The following is an 18,601-nucleotide window of genomic DNA, read 5'->3' on the forward strand; positions in this document are numbered from 1 at the left end:
AGCCAGAGAGAAACTGAGGGGGTCACTGCAGTGGCAGATGTTGTCCACACATGTTTAAACACAACTATCAGTCCTGGATTATGATCAACTGTCTCAGACATGTATCCCTCTCACACAGAGCAGAGAGCTGGAGGAATATCCCAGCTTCACTCAGCGGAAAGAAAACTTCAGGAAGTCATAAAAAAAAAATATATCAAGAGATCTTCCTGGCAAACATAAGCAAGGGCAACAGGCAGGGTCTCCACGGTTACTATAGTAGTCAGGGCAGTTCAATTCCCAAAAGGAAATTAACACAGAGTGTGGCCTGAGTCTGTGTCTGTGTCAGGCAGAATGATACAGGCACATTCCACACACACCATTCCCAACAGTCAGTCTCCAATTGTGACAGCTGGTCCATTCATTCACACAGCGGCAAGCCCAACCCACCCTCTCTCTCTCCCGTCTACTGCGCTCTGGATTCTCGATTCAGTTTACTTTTACGAGTTCAAATGCCACCAGCTAGATATTTGCTACAAGACGTAGGCAAAAAATGACAAATTCATAACGAAACTGACAGTCCCAGTCCTACATAATATACATCGTGTAACCTCGTCAGTTAGCAACTGACTGACCAGCAGCTAACTTACAACTAAAAAGGTGGCCAACATAGTTATCTAAGCCCGCCAGTGGCAAGATCGGTATGACGGCAACGCAAGCTACCGACTTCTGATTCATAGCGCTTAGCTGTGTTCATACATGCAAGCTACATACTACAAAGCAGACGCTGCATAGGGTATCCCAGAAACAATCGTGTTAGCTAGCTTGGTAATTACTAGTATTTGCGAATGGGTGGGTAGTTAGACGTAGTTAGGTGGGTAGTTTCAATAGCTAACTTCACTTAGTACGTATATAAACTCACCTGATCCAGACTGCCGGTTGTTGCTGATGCTGTTGATTATGTAATGAGAGACTTTAGAGTTCTCAGACACCGACAACACATAGTCACCGGGGCTTGTGATCGAGTCTCGAACCAAGAACACGCCGTGTCTCTGACCCTGCAAGAGAGAAACCGCTTCCTGGCGGCTTAGCCTTCCCCAATACCAGCTAGCACGGTCCTCTGCGTCAAAGTTACCAGCCATGACTGCAAATCCACTCCGAGGCTTCAAGGCCTTCCCCTTCGCCTCTCCCTATCCGCAACTCATACAAAAACTTTGGCTTACTGAGGAACACGCTCGGGGAGAAGCCACGGCATCTGTACCGTTCCAAAACGTTGGAATTCTACAACTTTTCTCTATTTCCACTAAACTGAACTGTGCATCCCCTAGTAAATAGTTAAATATTACTAATAATAGTACAATGTTTATTTGTCATAGCGGTTACAATAAACACAATTCCTAAAGTCATCTGCAACATGAAACTCAAGGGCTGAAATGGCGGATCTTGGGAAAAAAGTTGACCTCATCCACCGGATATGATGATTATTAGGTTGAGTGGTTGGCACAGTCAGATCATGCTGCCATCTTGATAAGGTCATTTTTGTATGACTGGTCCAAAGTAAACAAACCTTGCACTTCTAAAACCAATTGTTGGGTGAATAAAGGTTGAAATTGTTATTATTAATTGTTTATGGTTCAATATTTTAGTTCAAAAGTTATGATTTCTTTTTATATATTAACAATATAATCAAGTTATATTATTGTTTAGCAATAGTTGCAGTTTAAACAAATTACAGTAGATGTCAGCCAAATACTGCATTCAGTATTCGTAATTGTTAATGAAGACTAAAAACATTTAATTTTATAGATAGTAGATTCTGATCGTCCGGAAGCGCTTGTAGAATAACTGTGTTTGCAACTATTTATATACTAAAGGTGTCTGTCTGTTTTTTGTTAATTTGTTTGCCAAAGATACCGCAACTGTTGCCATGTGACTGATGCGTTTTAAAACTGGAATTACAAAGAGAGCATGAGCGAATTAAGTAATGTCCGGAATCGGATCACACATATTTTAGACAATTTAATTTGAATTAAACTGAAAACTGAAATGCAGTTCGTATCTTGTCGTAAGTGAAAATTAACTAGGCCTACTCGTTCAAGCCAGCAGTTTAATACTGGATATTTCCATTGGCCTGTCTCATCCATCCCTAAACGAAAATAGAATACAGGTGTGAATACAGGTGTGAATACAGGTGTGAAGCAGAAAAACTACAACTCCATAGTTTTATCTTCAGTTTATGGTCATCGTCATGGTTACTGTTACCTGGTGATCAGACACATTTCTGATTGGATGAGTTCCCCTCGGAAGAACCAATACTTCCTGTGTCATTTCCCTCTTCTCTTACATTCCACTGAGCCAACCAGTCTACCCTTTACTGGTCCATTTCTGTGGGCTGTGTGGACTGAAGGGATGATTCACCAAGTTCACGATGTGTAACAGTCGTTTAATTTCTGTGTCTTTCCTCTGTGTTTCCGTCTGCTGCAGTGTCTCTAAAACCTTTATAATCCTCCTTCAGCTCCTCCTCTCCCTCCTCCCCCACCTCTCCTTCCTCCCCCTCCTCTCCCTTCTCCTCCTCTCCCCCTTCCTCTTTCTCCTCTCCCCCCTCCTTTCCGCCTTCCTCTCCCCCTTCCTCTCCCCTTTCCTCTCCCTCCAAGGCATGGCAGCCACATGTCGTTTCAGCCCTCTCCATCCCCCCCCCCCCCTCCTCCATTCCCGCCCCCCTGGTCCTCTCCCTGGTCCTCTCCCTGGTCCTCTCCCTGCTCCTCTCCCTGCTCCTCTCCCTGGTCCTCTCCCTGCTCCTGGATGGTGGGCAGGCGTCCCTGCGCAGGGCAGCGTCTCCTCAGGCCCTTGAGGAGGGCCTGCGGTAGAGAGAAGATGTCCTCGTTGTTGCCCAGGTCCATCCAGGTGAGGGCGGGGAAGCAGGCCGGGTCGGCCAGGAGATCTGTGAGGGGCCGCAGCACGGCCCGGGTCAGACGGTTACCGTTCAGCACCAGGGTCTCCAGCGCAGGCAGCGCGGCCAGCGAGGGCACCAGCAGAAGCAAGGCTCTGTCGGTCAGTCCGGTGAAGCCCAGCTCCAGGCTGCGTACCCGGGGGGAGTGGAGCTTGAGGTGGGCAGAGAGGAGCTCCATGTCTCGCAGGCTCAAGGGGACACCCGACAGCTCGACTGCTCCCCCTACAGGAGGCCCAGACAGGCTGGACTTCATGCTGGGGAGGAAGAGCAGAGGTTTGGATCCATCAGGATGCAGTGTGCACCAGTAGGTAAACACTGTGGAGGAAAATCAAGGCATCCATCACAGTAGTCCTGATCTGGAAAAGTAACTCAAGTCTAATTTACTAACTCAACACCCCGCTCCCCCACCCCCCCCCCCACACACACACACACACACCTGACTCATCTCTCGTCCCCTCTCTCTCTCTCCTCACCTTTCTCTCTCTCCCTATCTCCCTTTCTCTCACACCCACACTCACACAACCCTGAGTGTCTCATTAGTCTGGTTGTGGGCTGCACAGCTCCTGTCTCCCAGAGGAGAAACACACTGGCCAGGAGTCTGTGTCTCTCTCTCTCTCTCTCTCTCTCTCTCTCTCTCTCTGTCTCTCTCTCTTTCTCTCTCTCTCTGTCTCTCTTTGAGCCACCGAGAACTGGAAGGCAGGCTGTTATAAACAATCAGTCTACAAAACGTCTTAAATCTCAACATCAACAGAAATGGAGACCCACATGTTTACATTCATCAATGAAAAGGAATTAAAATGACCGGAGACGTGTTAGGGACCACTCCCTCATCTTGTGGTCTCAGCCCTTAATCGCCTCTTAACGTGGTCAGGCAATCTGTTTAACGAGGCCGTCCTGGAAATGGACACCATTCTCCATTAGCGTTGACTGCGTTAATGCTTCAGCGATGCTCAGTATGAAGGCTGGACTTGGGCGTATCTTTCCTCTGTCGTTACAGACCGTATACCACAGCTTAACCGACCAGCAACCAACTATTTACAGACGATGGTCTTCTCCTTCTCCAGCTGTTGCATACTGAGTGGATGGATGCTGGCTGTATTTATAGATCATACTGTATAATCATTTGAGAGCAGTTACAGTACACAATCTTATGATATTAGGTTTAATGCTAGTATTGATTCTGAATTCAGAATAGCTCCATTCATTCAGAATAGATCCATTCATTCAGAAAAGCTCAATTTTCTACTACAGGAAAAACAGAGCAGCTGGGATCCATTTGAAGAGGCATTATTGTCTCCATGCCGACCTCAGGAGACTGTCTTCCCTAAAAGCAGCATGTGGGATGGTTTTATGTGAGGATGAGGTCTTACAGCAGCCCTCATCCTGACTACAGCAGCCCTCATCCTGGTTACAGCAGCCCCCAGCCTGACTACAGCAGCCCTCATCCTGACTACAGCAGCCCCCAGCCTGACTACAGCAGCCCTCATCCTGACTACAGCAGCCCTCATCCTGACTACAGCAGCCCTCATCCTGACTACAGCAGTCCTCATCCTGACTACAGCAGCCCTCATCCTGGTTACAGCAGCCCTCATCCTGACTACAGCAGCCCTCATCCTGGTTACAGCAGCCCTCATCCTGACTACAGCAGCCCTCATCCTGACTACAGCAGCCCTCATCCTGACTACAGCAGCCCTCATCCTGACTACAGCAGCCCTCATCCTGACTACAGAAGCAGCCTAATCACATCAGCAAAGAACAAGCTCCCTGTGACATTCCTGCCTGCTTATCCGCTGGTAACAATAGTGCAGCATGGAAGGAATGTGAGGCAGGGAGGGGGAGGGAGGGAGGGAGGGAGGGAGGGAGGGAGGGAGGGAGGGAGGGAGGGAGGGAGGGAGGGAGGGAAGGAAGGAAGGAAGGAAGGAAGGAAGGGAGGGAGGGAGGGGAGGGAGGGAGGGAGGGAGGGAGGGAGGGAGGGAGGGAGGGAGGGAGGGAAGGAGGGAAGGGAGGGAAGGAGGGAAGGAGGGAAGGAGGGAAGGAGGGAAGGAGGGAAGGAGGGAAGGAGGGAAGGAGGGAGGGGCTCTCTCATCCCTCACTCTACCAATGACATGGGCTTTAAAAAGGTTTTCAAACAACAACAGCATGTTACTGTTAGTCCTATATGCACCTGGTAGACTCACCTGGGCTGGGGTTTGTTCCCAAAGAGGCCTTGCCGTCGCCACCGGGAGTGGGGGCTAAGGTGGTACGTCAGCTGACGACATGCCTTCTCCATGCCACTCAGAGAATCTCCTTCCTGAGGGGGACAAGAGAGGATGGAGAGAAGAAGAAGAGAGGAGAAGAGGTGGATGAAAGTAGACATTGGTGAAAGGTCAAGACACAGAGATTGACAACAAGAAATAGTTGCAGTGAGAAGGGGGGGGGGGGGCAGACATTGGCATGTTGAAAAGACAGATAAGAAACTTTCCTTTCAGAGTAGAAGTATATAGCACAGCGTGAAGCCTCCTTTATTGATCCTGTTTCCAACCCCTTCTGGGTTGCCAGGTTGTCTAGAAAGTCCACACATTAGGCAGTGGTATGGGCTTAGGGAAGACCACTTCAATTAATCAATAAGAAGTTTTTAAAGGGCAAACAAGGGCAAAAAATGTGTGTGACTGGTTCTCGTTGTGTACCAGAGGAACAGAGAAGCCACAGTCCCATGTCCTCCTCCAGACTGTAGTTTCAGGGTCAAGAATGCTGGCTGCTCAAGAGGTATATTCTCATCAGCTCTTTGTCGTTGATGAAAACCTGCTATCTGAGGGTCTCATCATGAGCATGGGCTTCTTTTAGAGTGCTGTCTTTTCTTTGCCCTCCATCTCTCTCTCTCTCTCTCTCTCTCTCTCTCTCTCTCTCTCTCTCTCTCTCTCTCTCTCTCTCTCTCTCTCTCTCTCTCTCTCTCTCTCTCTTTCTCTCTGTCTGTCTGTCTGTCTCAGCTATTCCCAGAACTGACCTTTCCAGAAGAGGAAACTCATGAATTGATATCTCTATTTATCTAAGCTCCCATCGTACAAACACAACCACTGCAACGGAATAGTGTGTATGTGAGAGAGAGCGAGAGAGAGTGGAGGAGAGAGATTCAGGATGAATGGCAGTGTGTGTGTAAGCAAGTGTGTGTGTGAATGGTTCATTAACTCCAGCATCAACAACAGGCTTGACAGTCCAGAAAAGAGGCTGAATGAGTCATCTGGTTGGTAGGGGTGATCGTGTGTGAGGGAGAGAGACAGAGAGAGAGAGACAGAGAGACAGAGGGAGAGAGAGAGACAGAGAGAGAGAGAGAGAGAGAGAGAGAGAGAGAGAGAGAAGGGAGAGAAAGGGAGAGAAAGGGAGAGAGAGAGAGACTTCCTGACGCCCTGCTTTTCTCGTTGAGTGGGTGAGATTTGTGTTTCTGACCCTCTGAGATGATCAGATATCTTGAAGGACACATCTGCTGAAGTGGAACTCACTAGGAAGCAACAAGTAGAAAAATCTGGATTCTAAATGTAACATGTCATTGCAATCTTTCTTTTTTTGGGATTGAGGGTGTGTAATTTCAGTTGTGTATGTGTGTGTGAGATGAAAAGAGAGAGGGGGAGAGAGAGAGAAGCAAGAGAGAGAGAGAGAGACCCTCCAGCCAAAAGGAAATCTGTGTTTAAGCCTTGTTCCCCAGCATGGTTATAAATATGAGAGGGGATGAGGCCAACAAGCCCTCCACGCTGAGAAAGAGAACTGAACATAGATTTCTACAATCCATATACGCACAGGGAGGATGAGAGTAGTAAGGCAGAGGGAGCAGAGAGAGAGACAGAGGGATCTACAGAGAGGAAAGAGGATGACGGACACTACCAAGAGAGGTAGAGAGGGAGGGAGAACAGGTAGAGAGGGAGGGAGAACAGGTAGAGAGGGAGGGAGAACAGGAAGAGAGGGAGGGAGAACAGGAAGAGAGGGAGGGAGAACAGGTAGAGAGGGAGGGAGAACAGGAAGAGAGGGAGGGAGAGCAGGGAGAGAGGGAGGGAGAACAGGAAGAGAGGGAGGGAGAACAGGAAGAGAGGGAGGGAGAACAGGTAGAGTGGGAGGGAGAACAGGAAGAGAGGGAGGGAGAACAGGGAGAGAGGGAGGGAGAACAGGTAGAGAGGGAGGGAGAACAGGTAGAGAGGGAGGGAGAACAGGAAGAGAGGGAGGGAGAACAGGGAGAGAGGGAGGGAGAACAGGTAGAGAGGGAGGGAGAACAGGTAGAGAGGGAGGGAGAACAGGAAGAGAGGGAGGGAGAACAGGAAGAGAGGGAGGGAGAACACGTAGAGAGGGAGGGAGAACAGGAAGAGAGGGAGGGAGAACAGGGAGAGAGGGAGGGAGAACAGGTAGAGAGGGAGGGAGAACAGGAAGAGAGGGAGGGAGAACAGGAAGAGAGGGAGGGAGAACAGGAAGAGAGGGAGGGAGAGCAGGGAGAGAGGGAGGGAGAACAGGTAGAGAGAGAGGGAGAACAGGAAGAGAGGGAGGGAGAACAGGAAGAGAGGGAGGGAGAACAGGGAGAGAGGGAGGGAGAACAGGAAGAGAGGGAGGGAGAACAGGAAGAGAGGGAGGGAGAACAGGAAGAGAGGGAGAACAGGGAGAGAGGGAGGGAGAACAGGAAGAGAGGGAGGGAGAACAGGGAGAGAGGGAGGGAGAACAGGGAGAGAGGGAGGGAGAACAGGAAGAGAGGGAGGGAGAACAGGAAGAGAGGGAGGGAGAACAGGGGGAAATTCGTTTTTAAAAATTGACAGACAACTGTAAAGGCATACAGGTAGATAGACAGACAGGCAAATAGGCCAGCAGACAGACAGACAGACAGACAGACAGACAGACAGACAGACAGACAGACAGACAGACAGACAGACAGACAGGACCCACCGTCATAGGGCAGTGTATGTATCTGACCAGGGTGAGGATGAGCTGGTGAGTGATAGGGTCCACTAGGTTCCCCAAGCTGGTGCAGCTCTGCAGAACATCATCCAGAGACGCATCCTGCATCCCCAGGTCCTGCACAAACACACACACACACACAATGATGTCTAGCAAAGCAATGGAAATCAATTCCCTATGGGGTTTTGGGCTAAACCACAGGCTACTACACAGATGGATGAAGCGTGAGTTGTGTGCCTAACCCTTATATTACTGTGAAGGGATTCGCTTAATTGATGGTAACTGGTTAAGGCGGCTTGTTGGTGATTAAAGGGGCGCGTTCAGCGTCAGTTTTCGCATTAAGAGCAACCTCTGTGTAACTGTATAACTTTTTAGGCCAAATTATTATTCAATTTTGAAATATTTAAATCTGTGCAGTTTCTGTCTACGAACACAATGATTGGTGAAGGAATGGGCTGCGATTGCAAGGGGCACCAGCTAACATCTGGCACTGAAATGATCAGGCAGGATTGGCTGTGGAGCTACTTAAGACAGGATTTTCAATAATATTTTTCCAAGCACAGCGCGCTTAACCGCTCACCTGTTGGAGTGTCTTCAGTAGCTCCGTCGCCTCCTCTCGTCTCCCAGCCTTGACCGTAACCAGAACCTCCTGAATGAGACTGACCCGCCGCTGGTACGGTGGCGGAGTCCAAACGCGTCCTACACGTTCACCGGACGAACGCCGCCGGAGCGAGCTCTGAGTCCGTCTCCAAATACCGAGCAGGGAGCAGTTCCCGGGGTCCGAACCGGTTGCTTTCGTTTGATTAGTCCCCATTTTGCGTCATAAGTAGAGTTGCCAAATCTTGCATATGGGTCATCGTTGTTGTCGCCACACAGTCAACTTGATAATGCGTGGGGTGGAGAAAGTAAAAAATAAACAAATAGAGCGTAAACTATTGATATCTAGACGGATGACGTCTAAAAACGCTGCAAGGACCATCCGTGAGCTGCTGTGTTGTGTAGATAACGGAGTGAGACATGTGCCCGGTTGATACGGATCGTTCCTTGACTGACCAGTGACCACCGAAATAGCCTATACTGTTAGAACAATGCACTTCTGATCCTTGATTTTATGACGTACTTTATACATGCCTGATTTGTATGTCGCTTTGGATAAAAGAATCTTCTCCATGAATACATTGTGAAATATAATTCTAGCTCACCCGCAAGAAAAGGATGCGCCTTATTTTCTTTGGGCGCTTCCAGATTTCAAGTGCGCGCAGAATAAATCCAGCTGCGGACTAAAACACGATGTCGGTTGAACTTCCACTCAGCCAGCCGTGTGGACAGCAGGACGCAAAATAGAAAAACATAATCAATTGATCAAAATTGCGATGCACAGATGCACCCATTAGCCAAAAGCGACATTTTATAGTCTAATAAGACTAAAGATCCCATTCGACAACTTTTGCATTGTTAACTTTTGCAACAAACAGAATAGCTGGAGAGAGAGAAAGGTGAAATACGTCAAACACCAAGCACATGGTGGCATAATAGCGGCTCAAAATGAATGCATACGTTCATGAACCAGCCTAATATAAATAAAGCGAACACAAGCAGGCCTACACAGACAACTATAAGATCACTACTTCACATACATACATTTTTTAACGTAATCAAAAACATGTCAACGCACATTTTGCACATACGGTACATGATCATTTGAATATTGCGGTTTATTATTGATTTGTGTACCAATAACAGAGATAGATGAGAGGATGCAGGAGGGTGAGGGGAGGCCCCAGGGTGCCCCAGGGAGCCCCACGGAGGCCCTAAGCATGGGGAGGGGGTGGGGGAGTGGGGAGACGGGGGACGGGTGAGCAGGGTGTTGGGAACAAGGACCTCCAACACAAGGGGGGTGTGTCTTATTAAAGCAAACATGAAGAAACAACTGTTATATTGTGAATTCTGGTAACTGTAGCGTGGTGATCACTTCAAACAAGGAGCTGTTATCAAGGCGATTACAAACCCTTCAAGCTTTATGTCATATATTCCATGTATATACTGTATTTCTGTCGTGCAGCGTGAGGACAATCCTGGCCCACCGCATATCACTCTCTGCGTCAAACCAGTCCATTACCAACTAACACTGAATACTCACCCTGGCCCACGGTCCAGCTTAACTGAACCAACTCATCAGTAGGCTAATATCTGCAATCCCATTCTTACGTAACTTGTAGATGAATAAACATGAGACATGAAGGAGCTGCTTGTTTGTTAGTCACAGAATGTTTATTTATCGTGTTCTAGGACAGATATCCAGACTGGGTAACTGAAGAGTTCCACCTACATTATTATCTCCGTGTGAACCACAAGTTTCTCTTTGTGCATCAATTTGAATTTGTATACTTGCTCTTAATGGTTCCACGTGGTTCTTTACACTGCAAAGATATACAGTCAGAGTATGGGTGAGACCAGGGGTGGGCCTAGGGGGGTGGGGGGGGGGGGGCAGTGCCCCAGTGACAACAAGCTTGGACCCCCTTGTGACCCCCCTAAATGTTCAGTCTGAATTGTTATACATATGGTCTTTTGCCTGTTAATGCCTGCAATGCAGTGACAAAAACTACATGACAACATTCATGCCACAATTCTGCCACAGTAAATTCCGTGTTTGTGTAACATACATGGCAAATAAACCGAATTCTGATGTTTAATGTAACTGGCCCCTGTAACAGTACAACTGGCCCCAGATTAGCCCTCCTAGTTTAAAGGTTCTAACGCCACCACTGGGTAGAGAAAGAGAGAAAGAGAGGGAGGGAGGGAGAAACAGAGAGAGTGGGGGAGAGAGTAGTGAGGCAGAATTGTCTTGATCTGAAGGTCACAGTTTGTATCTGAGGTAGGTTCCAGTGTGTGTTTGAGTATCAACAAATACTTGTCCTTGTTCAGAAATGGCCTTTTCAGCAAGAACAGGAACTAATAAACAGCGAAGAGCAGAATTAAGTGCATCACAACAGTCTGAAAGGAAAATTCACATTTGAAATAAGGTTATATAATTCTAAAATAAGACCTTCGCCGCACAAGTCAGATTCTTGGCTTGGCAGGGTTCCATGCTGCAATTCAACAATGACAAACGGCACTCTTACAGAGCCCTCGAATATTCGACACGTCTTTAAAATAGTTGCTTTTTCAACGTTACAAAACATTTTTCTTCTACACAATAATTTCCTACAATGCATCATTTCATGAAGTCAGCAGGGTGATGTGTGGGTATGTACCAGCTTTCTGTCCGCCAGCGCCAGGACTGAAATCAAAGCCAGACAAGCACTTCAAAAGGTGGTATTTCTGTGTAAATAGCCTCTATAAAGTATACCCCTGACAGTGAATGAAAAACTTATTTATGCGACAAGGACATACTGTGCTTGAGAAATTGTAACGTTTGAGTCCGTACCAACGGCTGAAACCAATCGGAGCACAGCTGTTTCACAACTCCTGCACCATAACCTTTCAGCACGTATAGCACAACATTGACAACCACGTCCAGGCAGTGCGGACAGGTCGGTAGAGTCACGCTGCCGTGAGAACGCCAACAGCCCCAGAGTGAAGCCTGTGTGCGTGCGGTCTCCCCAGGGCCGCCCTGCTCTCAGAAGAGGAAGGAGTACGGACTGTCCCGGTGTCCGTGGCTGTCCAGGGAGAAGGAGGGGATGGCCACTTCGAACATGGCTCCTCCGTTGGCGCGCTGGCAGGTGAACGTGCCCCTAAGGAGGGAGGAGAGGACCGGTGAGCCACAACGTACACCACGAGTGTTGGAGGAGACGTTTTAAAACGGTAGCATCCCCAGCTAACCCCTAAGACAGCTAACCATCACCCTGACCTGTTACTCACACCAATCACTTCAGTAGCAGGTAGACAGAGACAGACAGGCAGGAACAGACAGACAGGAACAGACAGGAACAGACAGACAGCAGGGACAGACAGGCAGGATCAGACAGACAGGCAGAAATAGACAGACAGGCAGAAACAGACAGACAGCAGGAACAGACAAACAGGCAGGAACACAGACAGACAGGCAGAAACAGACAGACAGAAACAGACAGACAGGCAGGAACACAGACAGCAGGGACAGACAGACAGGTTTCCCCAGTAAGATGGCGTGAATCTTGTTCCACGTTTGTTTATCCCATAGATCTTAGGTGCAGAGAAAGCGCTGAAGCAGGTCCAAAGAATCGTTCAACACGTTTATTTGGAATCGTCAAATCACAACTCCCATGTTCTGACCCAGTTGGCCAGGTACATTTGAAATATGATGTGATGGGTTTTAATCACAATGTAAATACTGTGACGATGACATTGAAAGTAGCAACAACAAAAGTAATAGTCTATGTGGCTTCATGGACTTCCTCATCATACACCATACATTTACTGAATTTTTTACTTAAATATATTTACCACTTATATATTACAATACATGTTTAAATTACAAAAATGTACACTTGAGACAACAATTGAGAAGGTTGCAGCTGTTAAAAGACTACATATTTTACAGTATATCTATGTTGGACTACGACCCAGGATAATAATGGTGTGTTTATTAGGCAAATCTGTTGGGATCTTGTTGGGATCTAGCAGCATAATGTCTGCGCTCTGAGGACAGTCCAGCAGCAGAAACCACAGCTTCATCCTCAGAAGCAGTGCAACAGAGGCTCACTAGTGACACAGGTCAAAGTTCATCCGCAGGGTCCCAGGTGTGGGGAACAGCACTGCACTACTTCCCGGACAATACAACCTCTCAATTCAGGACAAACACGAATCGTCCTTCTTCCAACCGTGAGAACATTCCTCGGGCCTAGCCCAAGTCTGGCAGCTACTGCAGTAAAGGCCTGCCATCCTGGGATCCTGTATGAACCTGCACAATCCTGAATGAGGCAGGGAGGTGAGCTGGGTTGAGGGGGGCAGGGAGGTGAGCTGGGTTGAGGGGGGCAGGGAGGTGAGCTGGGTTGAGGGGGGCAGGGAGGTGAGCTGGGTTGAGGGGGGCAGGGAGGTGAGCTGGGTTGAGGGGGGCAGGGAGGTGAGCTGGGTTGAGGGGGGCAGGGAGGTGAGCTGGGTTGAGGGGGGCAAGGAGGTGATCTGGGTTCAACAGGGCTTGCGGGGGGGCATCATGCCAGGGAGGTGAAGGGGCCGGGCAGGAAACCGTTGGGCGTATCGTCTTTCTTGCTTTCGAGTGAAAAGGGCGGGATGCGGACGTCAAAGAAGGTGCCGTTGGGCCTCTCGAGGCGATAGGAGCCCCTGCAGAGGGCGAGAGACAAGGACAGGCCAGGTCACAGAACAGCCTTCCTGCCTGGCCCCCTGCTCTGGTAGGGTGAGAGCCCAGTGTGCCCCCCCCCAGCCCCCCAGTGTGGCCCCCCCCAGCCCCCCCAGTGTTCCACCCCACCCCTAGCCCCCAGTATTCTAATCATCTACTGGATATAGCCATACCTATACACTCAATACAGACAGATAACATCAATATGTTCACACGGAAACACACACACACTTTGTATTCCCCATCTAACAATCACCTTCAGCACCGAGACAGAAAGCCTAACACAACTCCAGATGGACTAGACGCCAGTCGATACTAGACACCTTTTCCAACCAATAATGAAGGGAAGCATCCAGTCTACAGGAAACTGGACCAATTCCAGAGGTGGCCTTGACAGCTCCCAGACTCTCCCTGATATACACCACCCCCTGCATCTCTGCTGTTGTCACCTGGATGACAGTGATGTAGCAGAGATGACTGTTTGTAATGACCAGGCGAGGGGGAAGGCTGCTGTGAGCTGCAGCCTCCCTGCGGGGGGGGTGGGGGGGGTGACTCAGAGGGGAACTGATGAAAGCAGACTCTACACTGTGTTTCTGACACTGCATGGGGCGAGCTTCAGCTAGCTATCCTCGACAGAATATGATCCCATCTGGTGAAACTTCAGAGACAAGCATACCAAAGAGATCCATTTCCCAAATATGTTTTTTCTAAATGTTCTTTATAAAAAATGTCTAAGTGTATTTTATTGTTTTTTTTCAGTGGAATACATTTTAATGTTAATTTTCAGTTTCAGTAAAAATATCAAGTCAATGAGTAATCTTGAGGTCAATGAATAACCATGACCTCAAAACTGACCAAGATAATCGTGATTATGATTTTTGCCATAATCGAACTTCCTTAGATTGCAATTCTGTGCGTGTTTGTATATTATATATGTGTGTGTGTGTGTGTATAAGTGTGTGACTCACCACATGTGTCCGCTGGGTGCTTGCAGAGAAACATGGCTGCTGTACTGGAAGGCTGGCTGCTCTTTGGACAACACTGGCTCCTGAACACACACATACACACGTTCAACAAACTGTGACATGTCACCTAAAGCATTTACACTTTCAAGAAGCTCACACGCACCTACAGACACACACACACCTACAGACACACACACACCTACAGACACACACACACCTACAGACACACACACACACAGGTGGAGGTACGTACGCGGCCCACCACCCCTCGTCCCCTGACGGTCTCCAGGGTCCCTGACAGGCTGAAGATCCTCCAGTGTCTCTCTCTCAGCTGCACCACCTCCTCCCCCAGGTTCTCCAGGCGGATACAGTATCGCCACTGGGGGGCAAGGACACACCTTACACACACCTCAAACACCCCTACACATACCCCTACACACACCTTAAACACCCCTACACACACCTTAAACACCCCTACACACACCTTAAACACCCCTACACACACCTTAAACACCCTTACACACACCTTAAACACCCTTACACACACCCCTACACACACCTTAAACACCCCTACACATACCCCTACACACACCTTAAACACCCCTACACATACCCCTACACACACCTTAAACACCCCTACACATACCCCTACACACACCTTAAACACCCCTACACACACCTTAAACACCCCTACACACACCTTAAACACCCCTACACACACCTTAAACACCCCTACACATACCCCTCCACACCCGTACACACACCTTAAACACCCATACACACACCTTAAACACCCCTCCACACCCCTACACACACCTTAAACACCCATACACACACAACTCCTTCTCTGGGAGAAATGGTATGACACTTACCCAATACACGTTGGAGTTCTGAGCCTCCTGGTGTTGGAGAGAAGAACACACACATCAGCTCTGATACACACACACACACACACACACGTAGAACCCAGGCAGAACCCGTACCCTCATGCCCATGTAGAAGGGGATGACAGTGACGCGGATGTTGTCGGTGGTCTCGCGGTGCACGTCCGACAGCTCTAGCCAGGGGTGGTTCTTCTCCTGCCACGCCCTCAGGGTGTCCCTGGGGGTGAAGGGAGGCACTTGGGAGAGGAGGGGGGCAGGAAGGGAGAGGGGGGAGGAGGGAGAAGAGGAAGGGAGATGGAAGAGGAGGAACCACTTAGCATTCTGCCTGATCCAGCCAGCCTTCCATAACTACTAACGTTGGTGACGTGAGCAGTGTAACGTTGGTGACGTGAGCAGTGTAACGTTGGTGACGTGAGCAGTGTAACGTTGGTGACGTGAGCAGTGTAACGTTGGTGACGTGAGCAGTGTAACGTTGGTGACGTGAGCAGTGTAACGTTGGTGACGTGAGCAGTGTAACGTTGGTGACGTGAGCAGTGTAACGTTGGTGACGTGAGCAGTGTAACGTTGGTGACGTGAGCAGTGTAACGTTGGTGACGTGAGCAGTGTAACGTTGGTGACGTGAACAGTGTAACGTTGGTGACGTGAGCAGTGTAACGTTGGTGACGTGAGCAGTGTGGTTGTGGTGGCGGGCTGGAAGAGCCCCTCAGCCAGCCGAGCTTTACCTTTAGATGTGTCAGATGTCAGGAACCTGTCAAACAGCTGGTGCTGGATCGGAACCTGGTCAGTGGAGTTATACGGGAGGATGTCCTCATGGCTCACATAGTCCAGGCCTGGGGGGGTTAGATGGGTGAGACAGAGACGGGGGGAGGGAGAGAGACGAAGGGATGAGTCAGAGAGAGAGGGTGCGAGGTAGAGAAAGACAGCACGCTAATCTTGTTGTGTGAATGTCACCTGGGATGGCGTAGAGGGCCCTGCTGTCGTCGTGGTTCGCCAGGAACGTCACTGCCTCTGTCTGGGATCTCTGAGACTGACAGGGAGAGAAGAAGAAGACAGAGACAGAGACAAACAGATATTGGTCTTAAAACAGTGGAGTGAAATCCTGAAAGGGTCTGGTTGAACAGTGGTGTTGGTAGAGTGTGAATATCTGGGCTTACAATGTGTGGACAGTCCCTGGTGTCTATCAGGACCTGGTAGTAGGTATGAGTCTTCCCCTTCACCTCCTTGGAGCCATGAGCACCTGGGGCCTCCGTCTTACTGCTGGGAGAGGAAGAGAGGAACAGAGGAGAGAGGAGAGAGGAGGAAGAGAGGAGAGGAACAGAGGACAGAGGAGAGAGGAGGAAGAGAGGAGAGGGGAGGAACAGAGGAGAGAGGAGGTCGATAGGAGAGGAACAGAGGAGAGAGGAGAGAGGAGGAAGAGAGGAGAGGAACAGAGGAGAGAGGAGGACGAGAGGAAAGGAGAGGGAGAGGAACAGAGGATAGAGGAGGATGAAAGGAGAGGAGAGGAACAGAGGAGAGAAGAGGATGAGAGGAGAGGAACAGAGGAGAGAGGAGGACGAGAGGAGAGGAACAGAGGAGAGAGGAGGACGAGAGGAGAGGAGAGGGGAGAGAGGAGGAAGAGAGGAGAGGAACAGAGGAGACAGGAGGACGAGAGGAGAGGACGAGAGGAGAGGAAGACAGGAGAGGTGAAGAGGGGGGTGAAGATCAGATTAATTTGATGAGATTGTCAACCACTATACTTTTTTTCTGGGGCTTAGTGTTGCTGAGTTTAACAGATGAAATTCTACATTTAACATACTGAGAATGTAGACATGTGACGCAGTCAACCGAAAACTAGTGTTCGTGTACATACGTTCAAGTGTTGTTAGTGATATGAACACAGCTGTTCATCGTTGTGTTGAGGACAGGCCTGTGAGACCTCTCACCTCTCAGCTGTAGGCGGAGTTACGTCACGGTCGTACAGACGAGCGTGCCAGGGGAACAGCACAATCCCCCTGTACCCAAACACACTGTGCAGGAACAACTAGCACGCACACGCAGACACACACACACAGACAGACAGACACACACATACACAGAGAGGTTTAACTGTGTCGGCAGAGATGGATTGTGAACAGATTGTGATAGATTTCACGCAACGCAACAATATAAAATTGTTATATAATCTAATATATATATATAATATAGAGTTAAGCAGGCAGGCTCTCACCTGGCCTGTCTCGTATTTGCCCTGCTGTTTAGGAGACTCGAACACTCCAACTGCTTCTAGAACCTTCCCTTCTGGCCTGTGAGAAAAACAACAAACATCTCTAACTGTCGGAGTTACATAAGCAGCAACACTGAAGGGAGAGTGTGTGTGTGTGTGTTGCTGCTTGTGACACATAGAGAGCTATGGAAAAACATAATGCTCAGATCCCAGGACAGAGTGCAGGCTGCACAATAGCAGCGTGTTGTCATAGTTATCATGTCTTCATACCGTAGACGCATTCGTGTAAGATTGGGCAAGTCTTGTGGTGCTCAAAGAGCCATAAAATAATAATTGAAAAACTTTCTATTTCCAGAAATCATGACCTGGTTCCCCAAGATAATTCACAGACCTTGCCGTCCTTCCATGCGGTGATATACGGTTGATAGATGTTGTGCAATGGAAAGAAAATAACTCCCTAGTTACATGAACACCTCACAACAAGATCTGTGGATTATTTTGAGCGTTTACAATGTCACTCTGTACATTCGAGCAGACGTATGTCTGTCGAGGTAGGGCCTACCTGCATAGAGGTAGGGTTCACTAGCCTGCTTTAGAGTCTGAACTGACGTACAGAACAGCGTGCACATATGGCTAATACTTCAGTGGTGGCAAGGTGGAGGGTTAGTCGAAGAAGAACGTAATCGGTGCTAAAGTTCACCTAAGCATTAAAAGCGCTAGCTACCTTGCTATTGAGTCACACAGATCTAGCCGAAACGGCAGTTGATCAACAGTTTATTCCAATTTGTGCAAACCTATCAATTTATGGGTAAACCCTATGGACATGTGCAGTGACATAATAGTGAAATTACGATAGTGGGCGAGCTGACCTTTCCATAATGAACCTTGCAAATATGATTAGTTAGCTATTAGTTAGCTAAGGCAACAAAGTCGTTCTGTGTCCCAACGGTTAACTTGGAGATTATGAATGTGGCAACATACAGTGACATTAGTTACCTAACTAACTAGCAGAGTTAAACTCCGTTAGCTAGCTACTGTAGCGCCAAAGTCGGTGCAAAGCCTACCTTGACGACATAAAGCGCTTCTGTTGAAGGCTGAACAATCCACATGTCGAACAGGATATAGTAGGTCCAGTATGTCTACTGGTTAAATCTACATTTAATACCCTAATTGTGTGTTTTCTACTATATTTGCTAAGACTGGACAGCAACGTCCGACGTATGACACACGCCGCCATCTTTGTTTAGGTACCGCTAGCGTAGTTTCTTCTTCGCTGAATTTGATTGACAGATCACATCTAACTTTAAGGTGCATATACCGCTACCTACTGGCCAAGAGTGTGGAGGGGCCACCAACAGATCTCAGAAGTACAAACCAACTCGTGATTGCGTATTTGCGTTGCTACAGTACTTGGGTAATGACTTTCAGCGTTGTAGT

The 18,601-nt window shown here is 48.6% G+C and overlaps 3 protein-coding genes across 5 annotated transcripts in view; all 3 read right to left on the reverse strand.

The window, feature by feature from the left end:
* LOC124479383 (adapter molecule crk-like) overlaps window positions 1-2,533 on the reverse strand; it is a 4,380-nt gene extending 1,847 nt beyond the window's left edge. The window contains 1 exon segment of the mRNA XM_047038113.1: window positions 899-2,533. Within this exon segment, the coding sequence (XP_046894069.1) occupies window positions 899-1,118 (220 nt within the window). The 5' untranslated portion in view covers window positions 1,119-2,533.
* A 172-nt stretch (window positions 2,534-2,705) lies between these two features.
* LOC124479753 (leucine-rich repeat-containing protein 75A-like) lies at window positions 2,706-9,366 on the reverse strand (the record flags this gene model as incomplete). Its single annotated transcript, XM_047038639.1, has 5 exons — window positions 9,037-9,366; window positions 8,415-8,714; window positions 7,823-7,951; window positions 5,104-5,216; window positions 2,706-3,180 (listed from the first exon to the last, which is right to left on the reverse strand). Coding segments are annotated over exons 2-5 (951 nt in total), but the record flags the coding sequence as incomplete, so codon positions are not given.
* Window positions 9,367-10,966: 1,600 nt separating this feature from the next.
* LOC124479752 (polymerase delta-interacting protein 2-like) lies at window positions 10,967-18,417 on the reverse strand. 3 transcript variants are annotated; one of them, XM_047038638.1, is made up of 11 exons: window positions 18,229-18,417; window positions 17,168-17,243; window positions 16,884-16,981; window positions 16,116-16,218; window positions 15,913-15,988; window positions 15,684-15,791; window positions 15,061-15,197; window positions 14,950-14,976; window positions 14,331-14,456; window positions 14,081-14,160; window positions 10,967-11,568 (listed from the first exon to the last, which is right to left on the reverse strand). In XM_047038638.1, the coding sequence occupies exons 1-11, from the start codon at window positions 18,399-18,401 to the stop codon at window positions 11,454-11,456; spliced, it is 1,119 nt and encodes a 372-aa protein (XP_046894594.1). In that variant the 5' UTR covers window positions 18,402-18,417; the 3' UTR covers window positions 10,967-11,453. The 3 variants fall into 3 exon arrangements, with proteins under 3 accessions (XP_046894594.1, XP_046894593.1, XP_046894592.1); XM_047038637.1 differs by lacking the exon at window positions 10,967-11,568 and adding an exon at window positions 12,859-13,096 and having other exon boundaries at window positions 16,116-16,215; XM_047038636.1 differs by lacking the exon at window positions 10,967-11,568 and adding an exon at window positions 12,860-13,096.
* Between the last annotated feature and the right edge of the window lie 184 nt (window positions 18,418-18,601).

Source organism: Hypomesus transpacificus, chromosome 17 (assembly GCF_021917145.1).
Source record: "Hypomesus transpacificus isolate Combined female chromosome 17, fHypTra1, whole genome shotgun sequence".
Taxonomy (NCBI): Eukaryota; Metazoa; Chordata; class Actinopteri; order Osmeriformes; family Osmeridae; genus Hypomesus; species Hypomesus transpacificus.

What these genes read in the sequence shown, in the direction of transcription:
- LOC124479752 (XM_047038636.1), bottom strand. Translation starts at nt 18,401, where the DNA reads ATGGCGGCGTGTGTCATACGTCGGACGTTGCTGTCCAGTCTTAGCAAA. An exon ending in GGCCCTCTACGCCATCCCAG is followed by an intron (nt 15,792 to 15,912) that starts GTGACATTCACA and finishes TAACCCCCCCAG; the next exon opens with GCCTGGACTATGTGAGCCAT. An exon ending in GACGAGGGGTGGTGGGCCGC is followed by an intron (nt 14,161 to 14,330) that starts GTACGTACCTCC and finishes GTGTGTGTTCAG; the next exon opens with GAGCCAGTGTTGTCCAAAGA.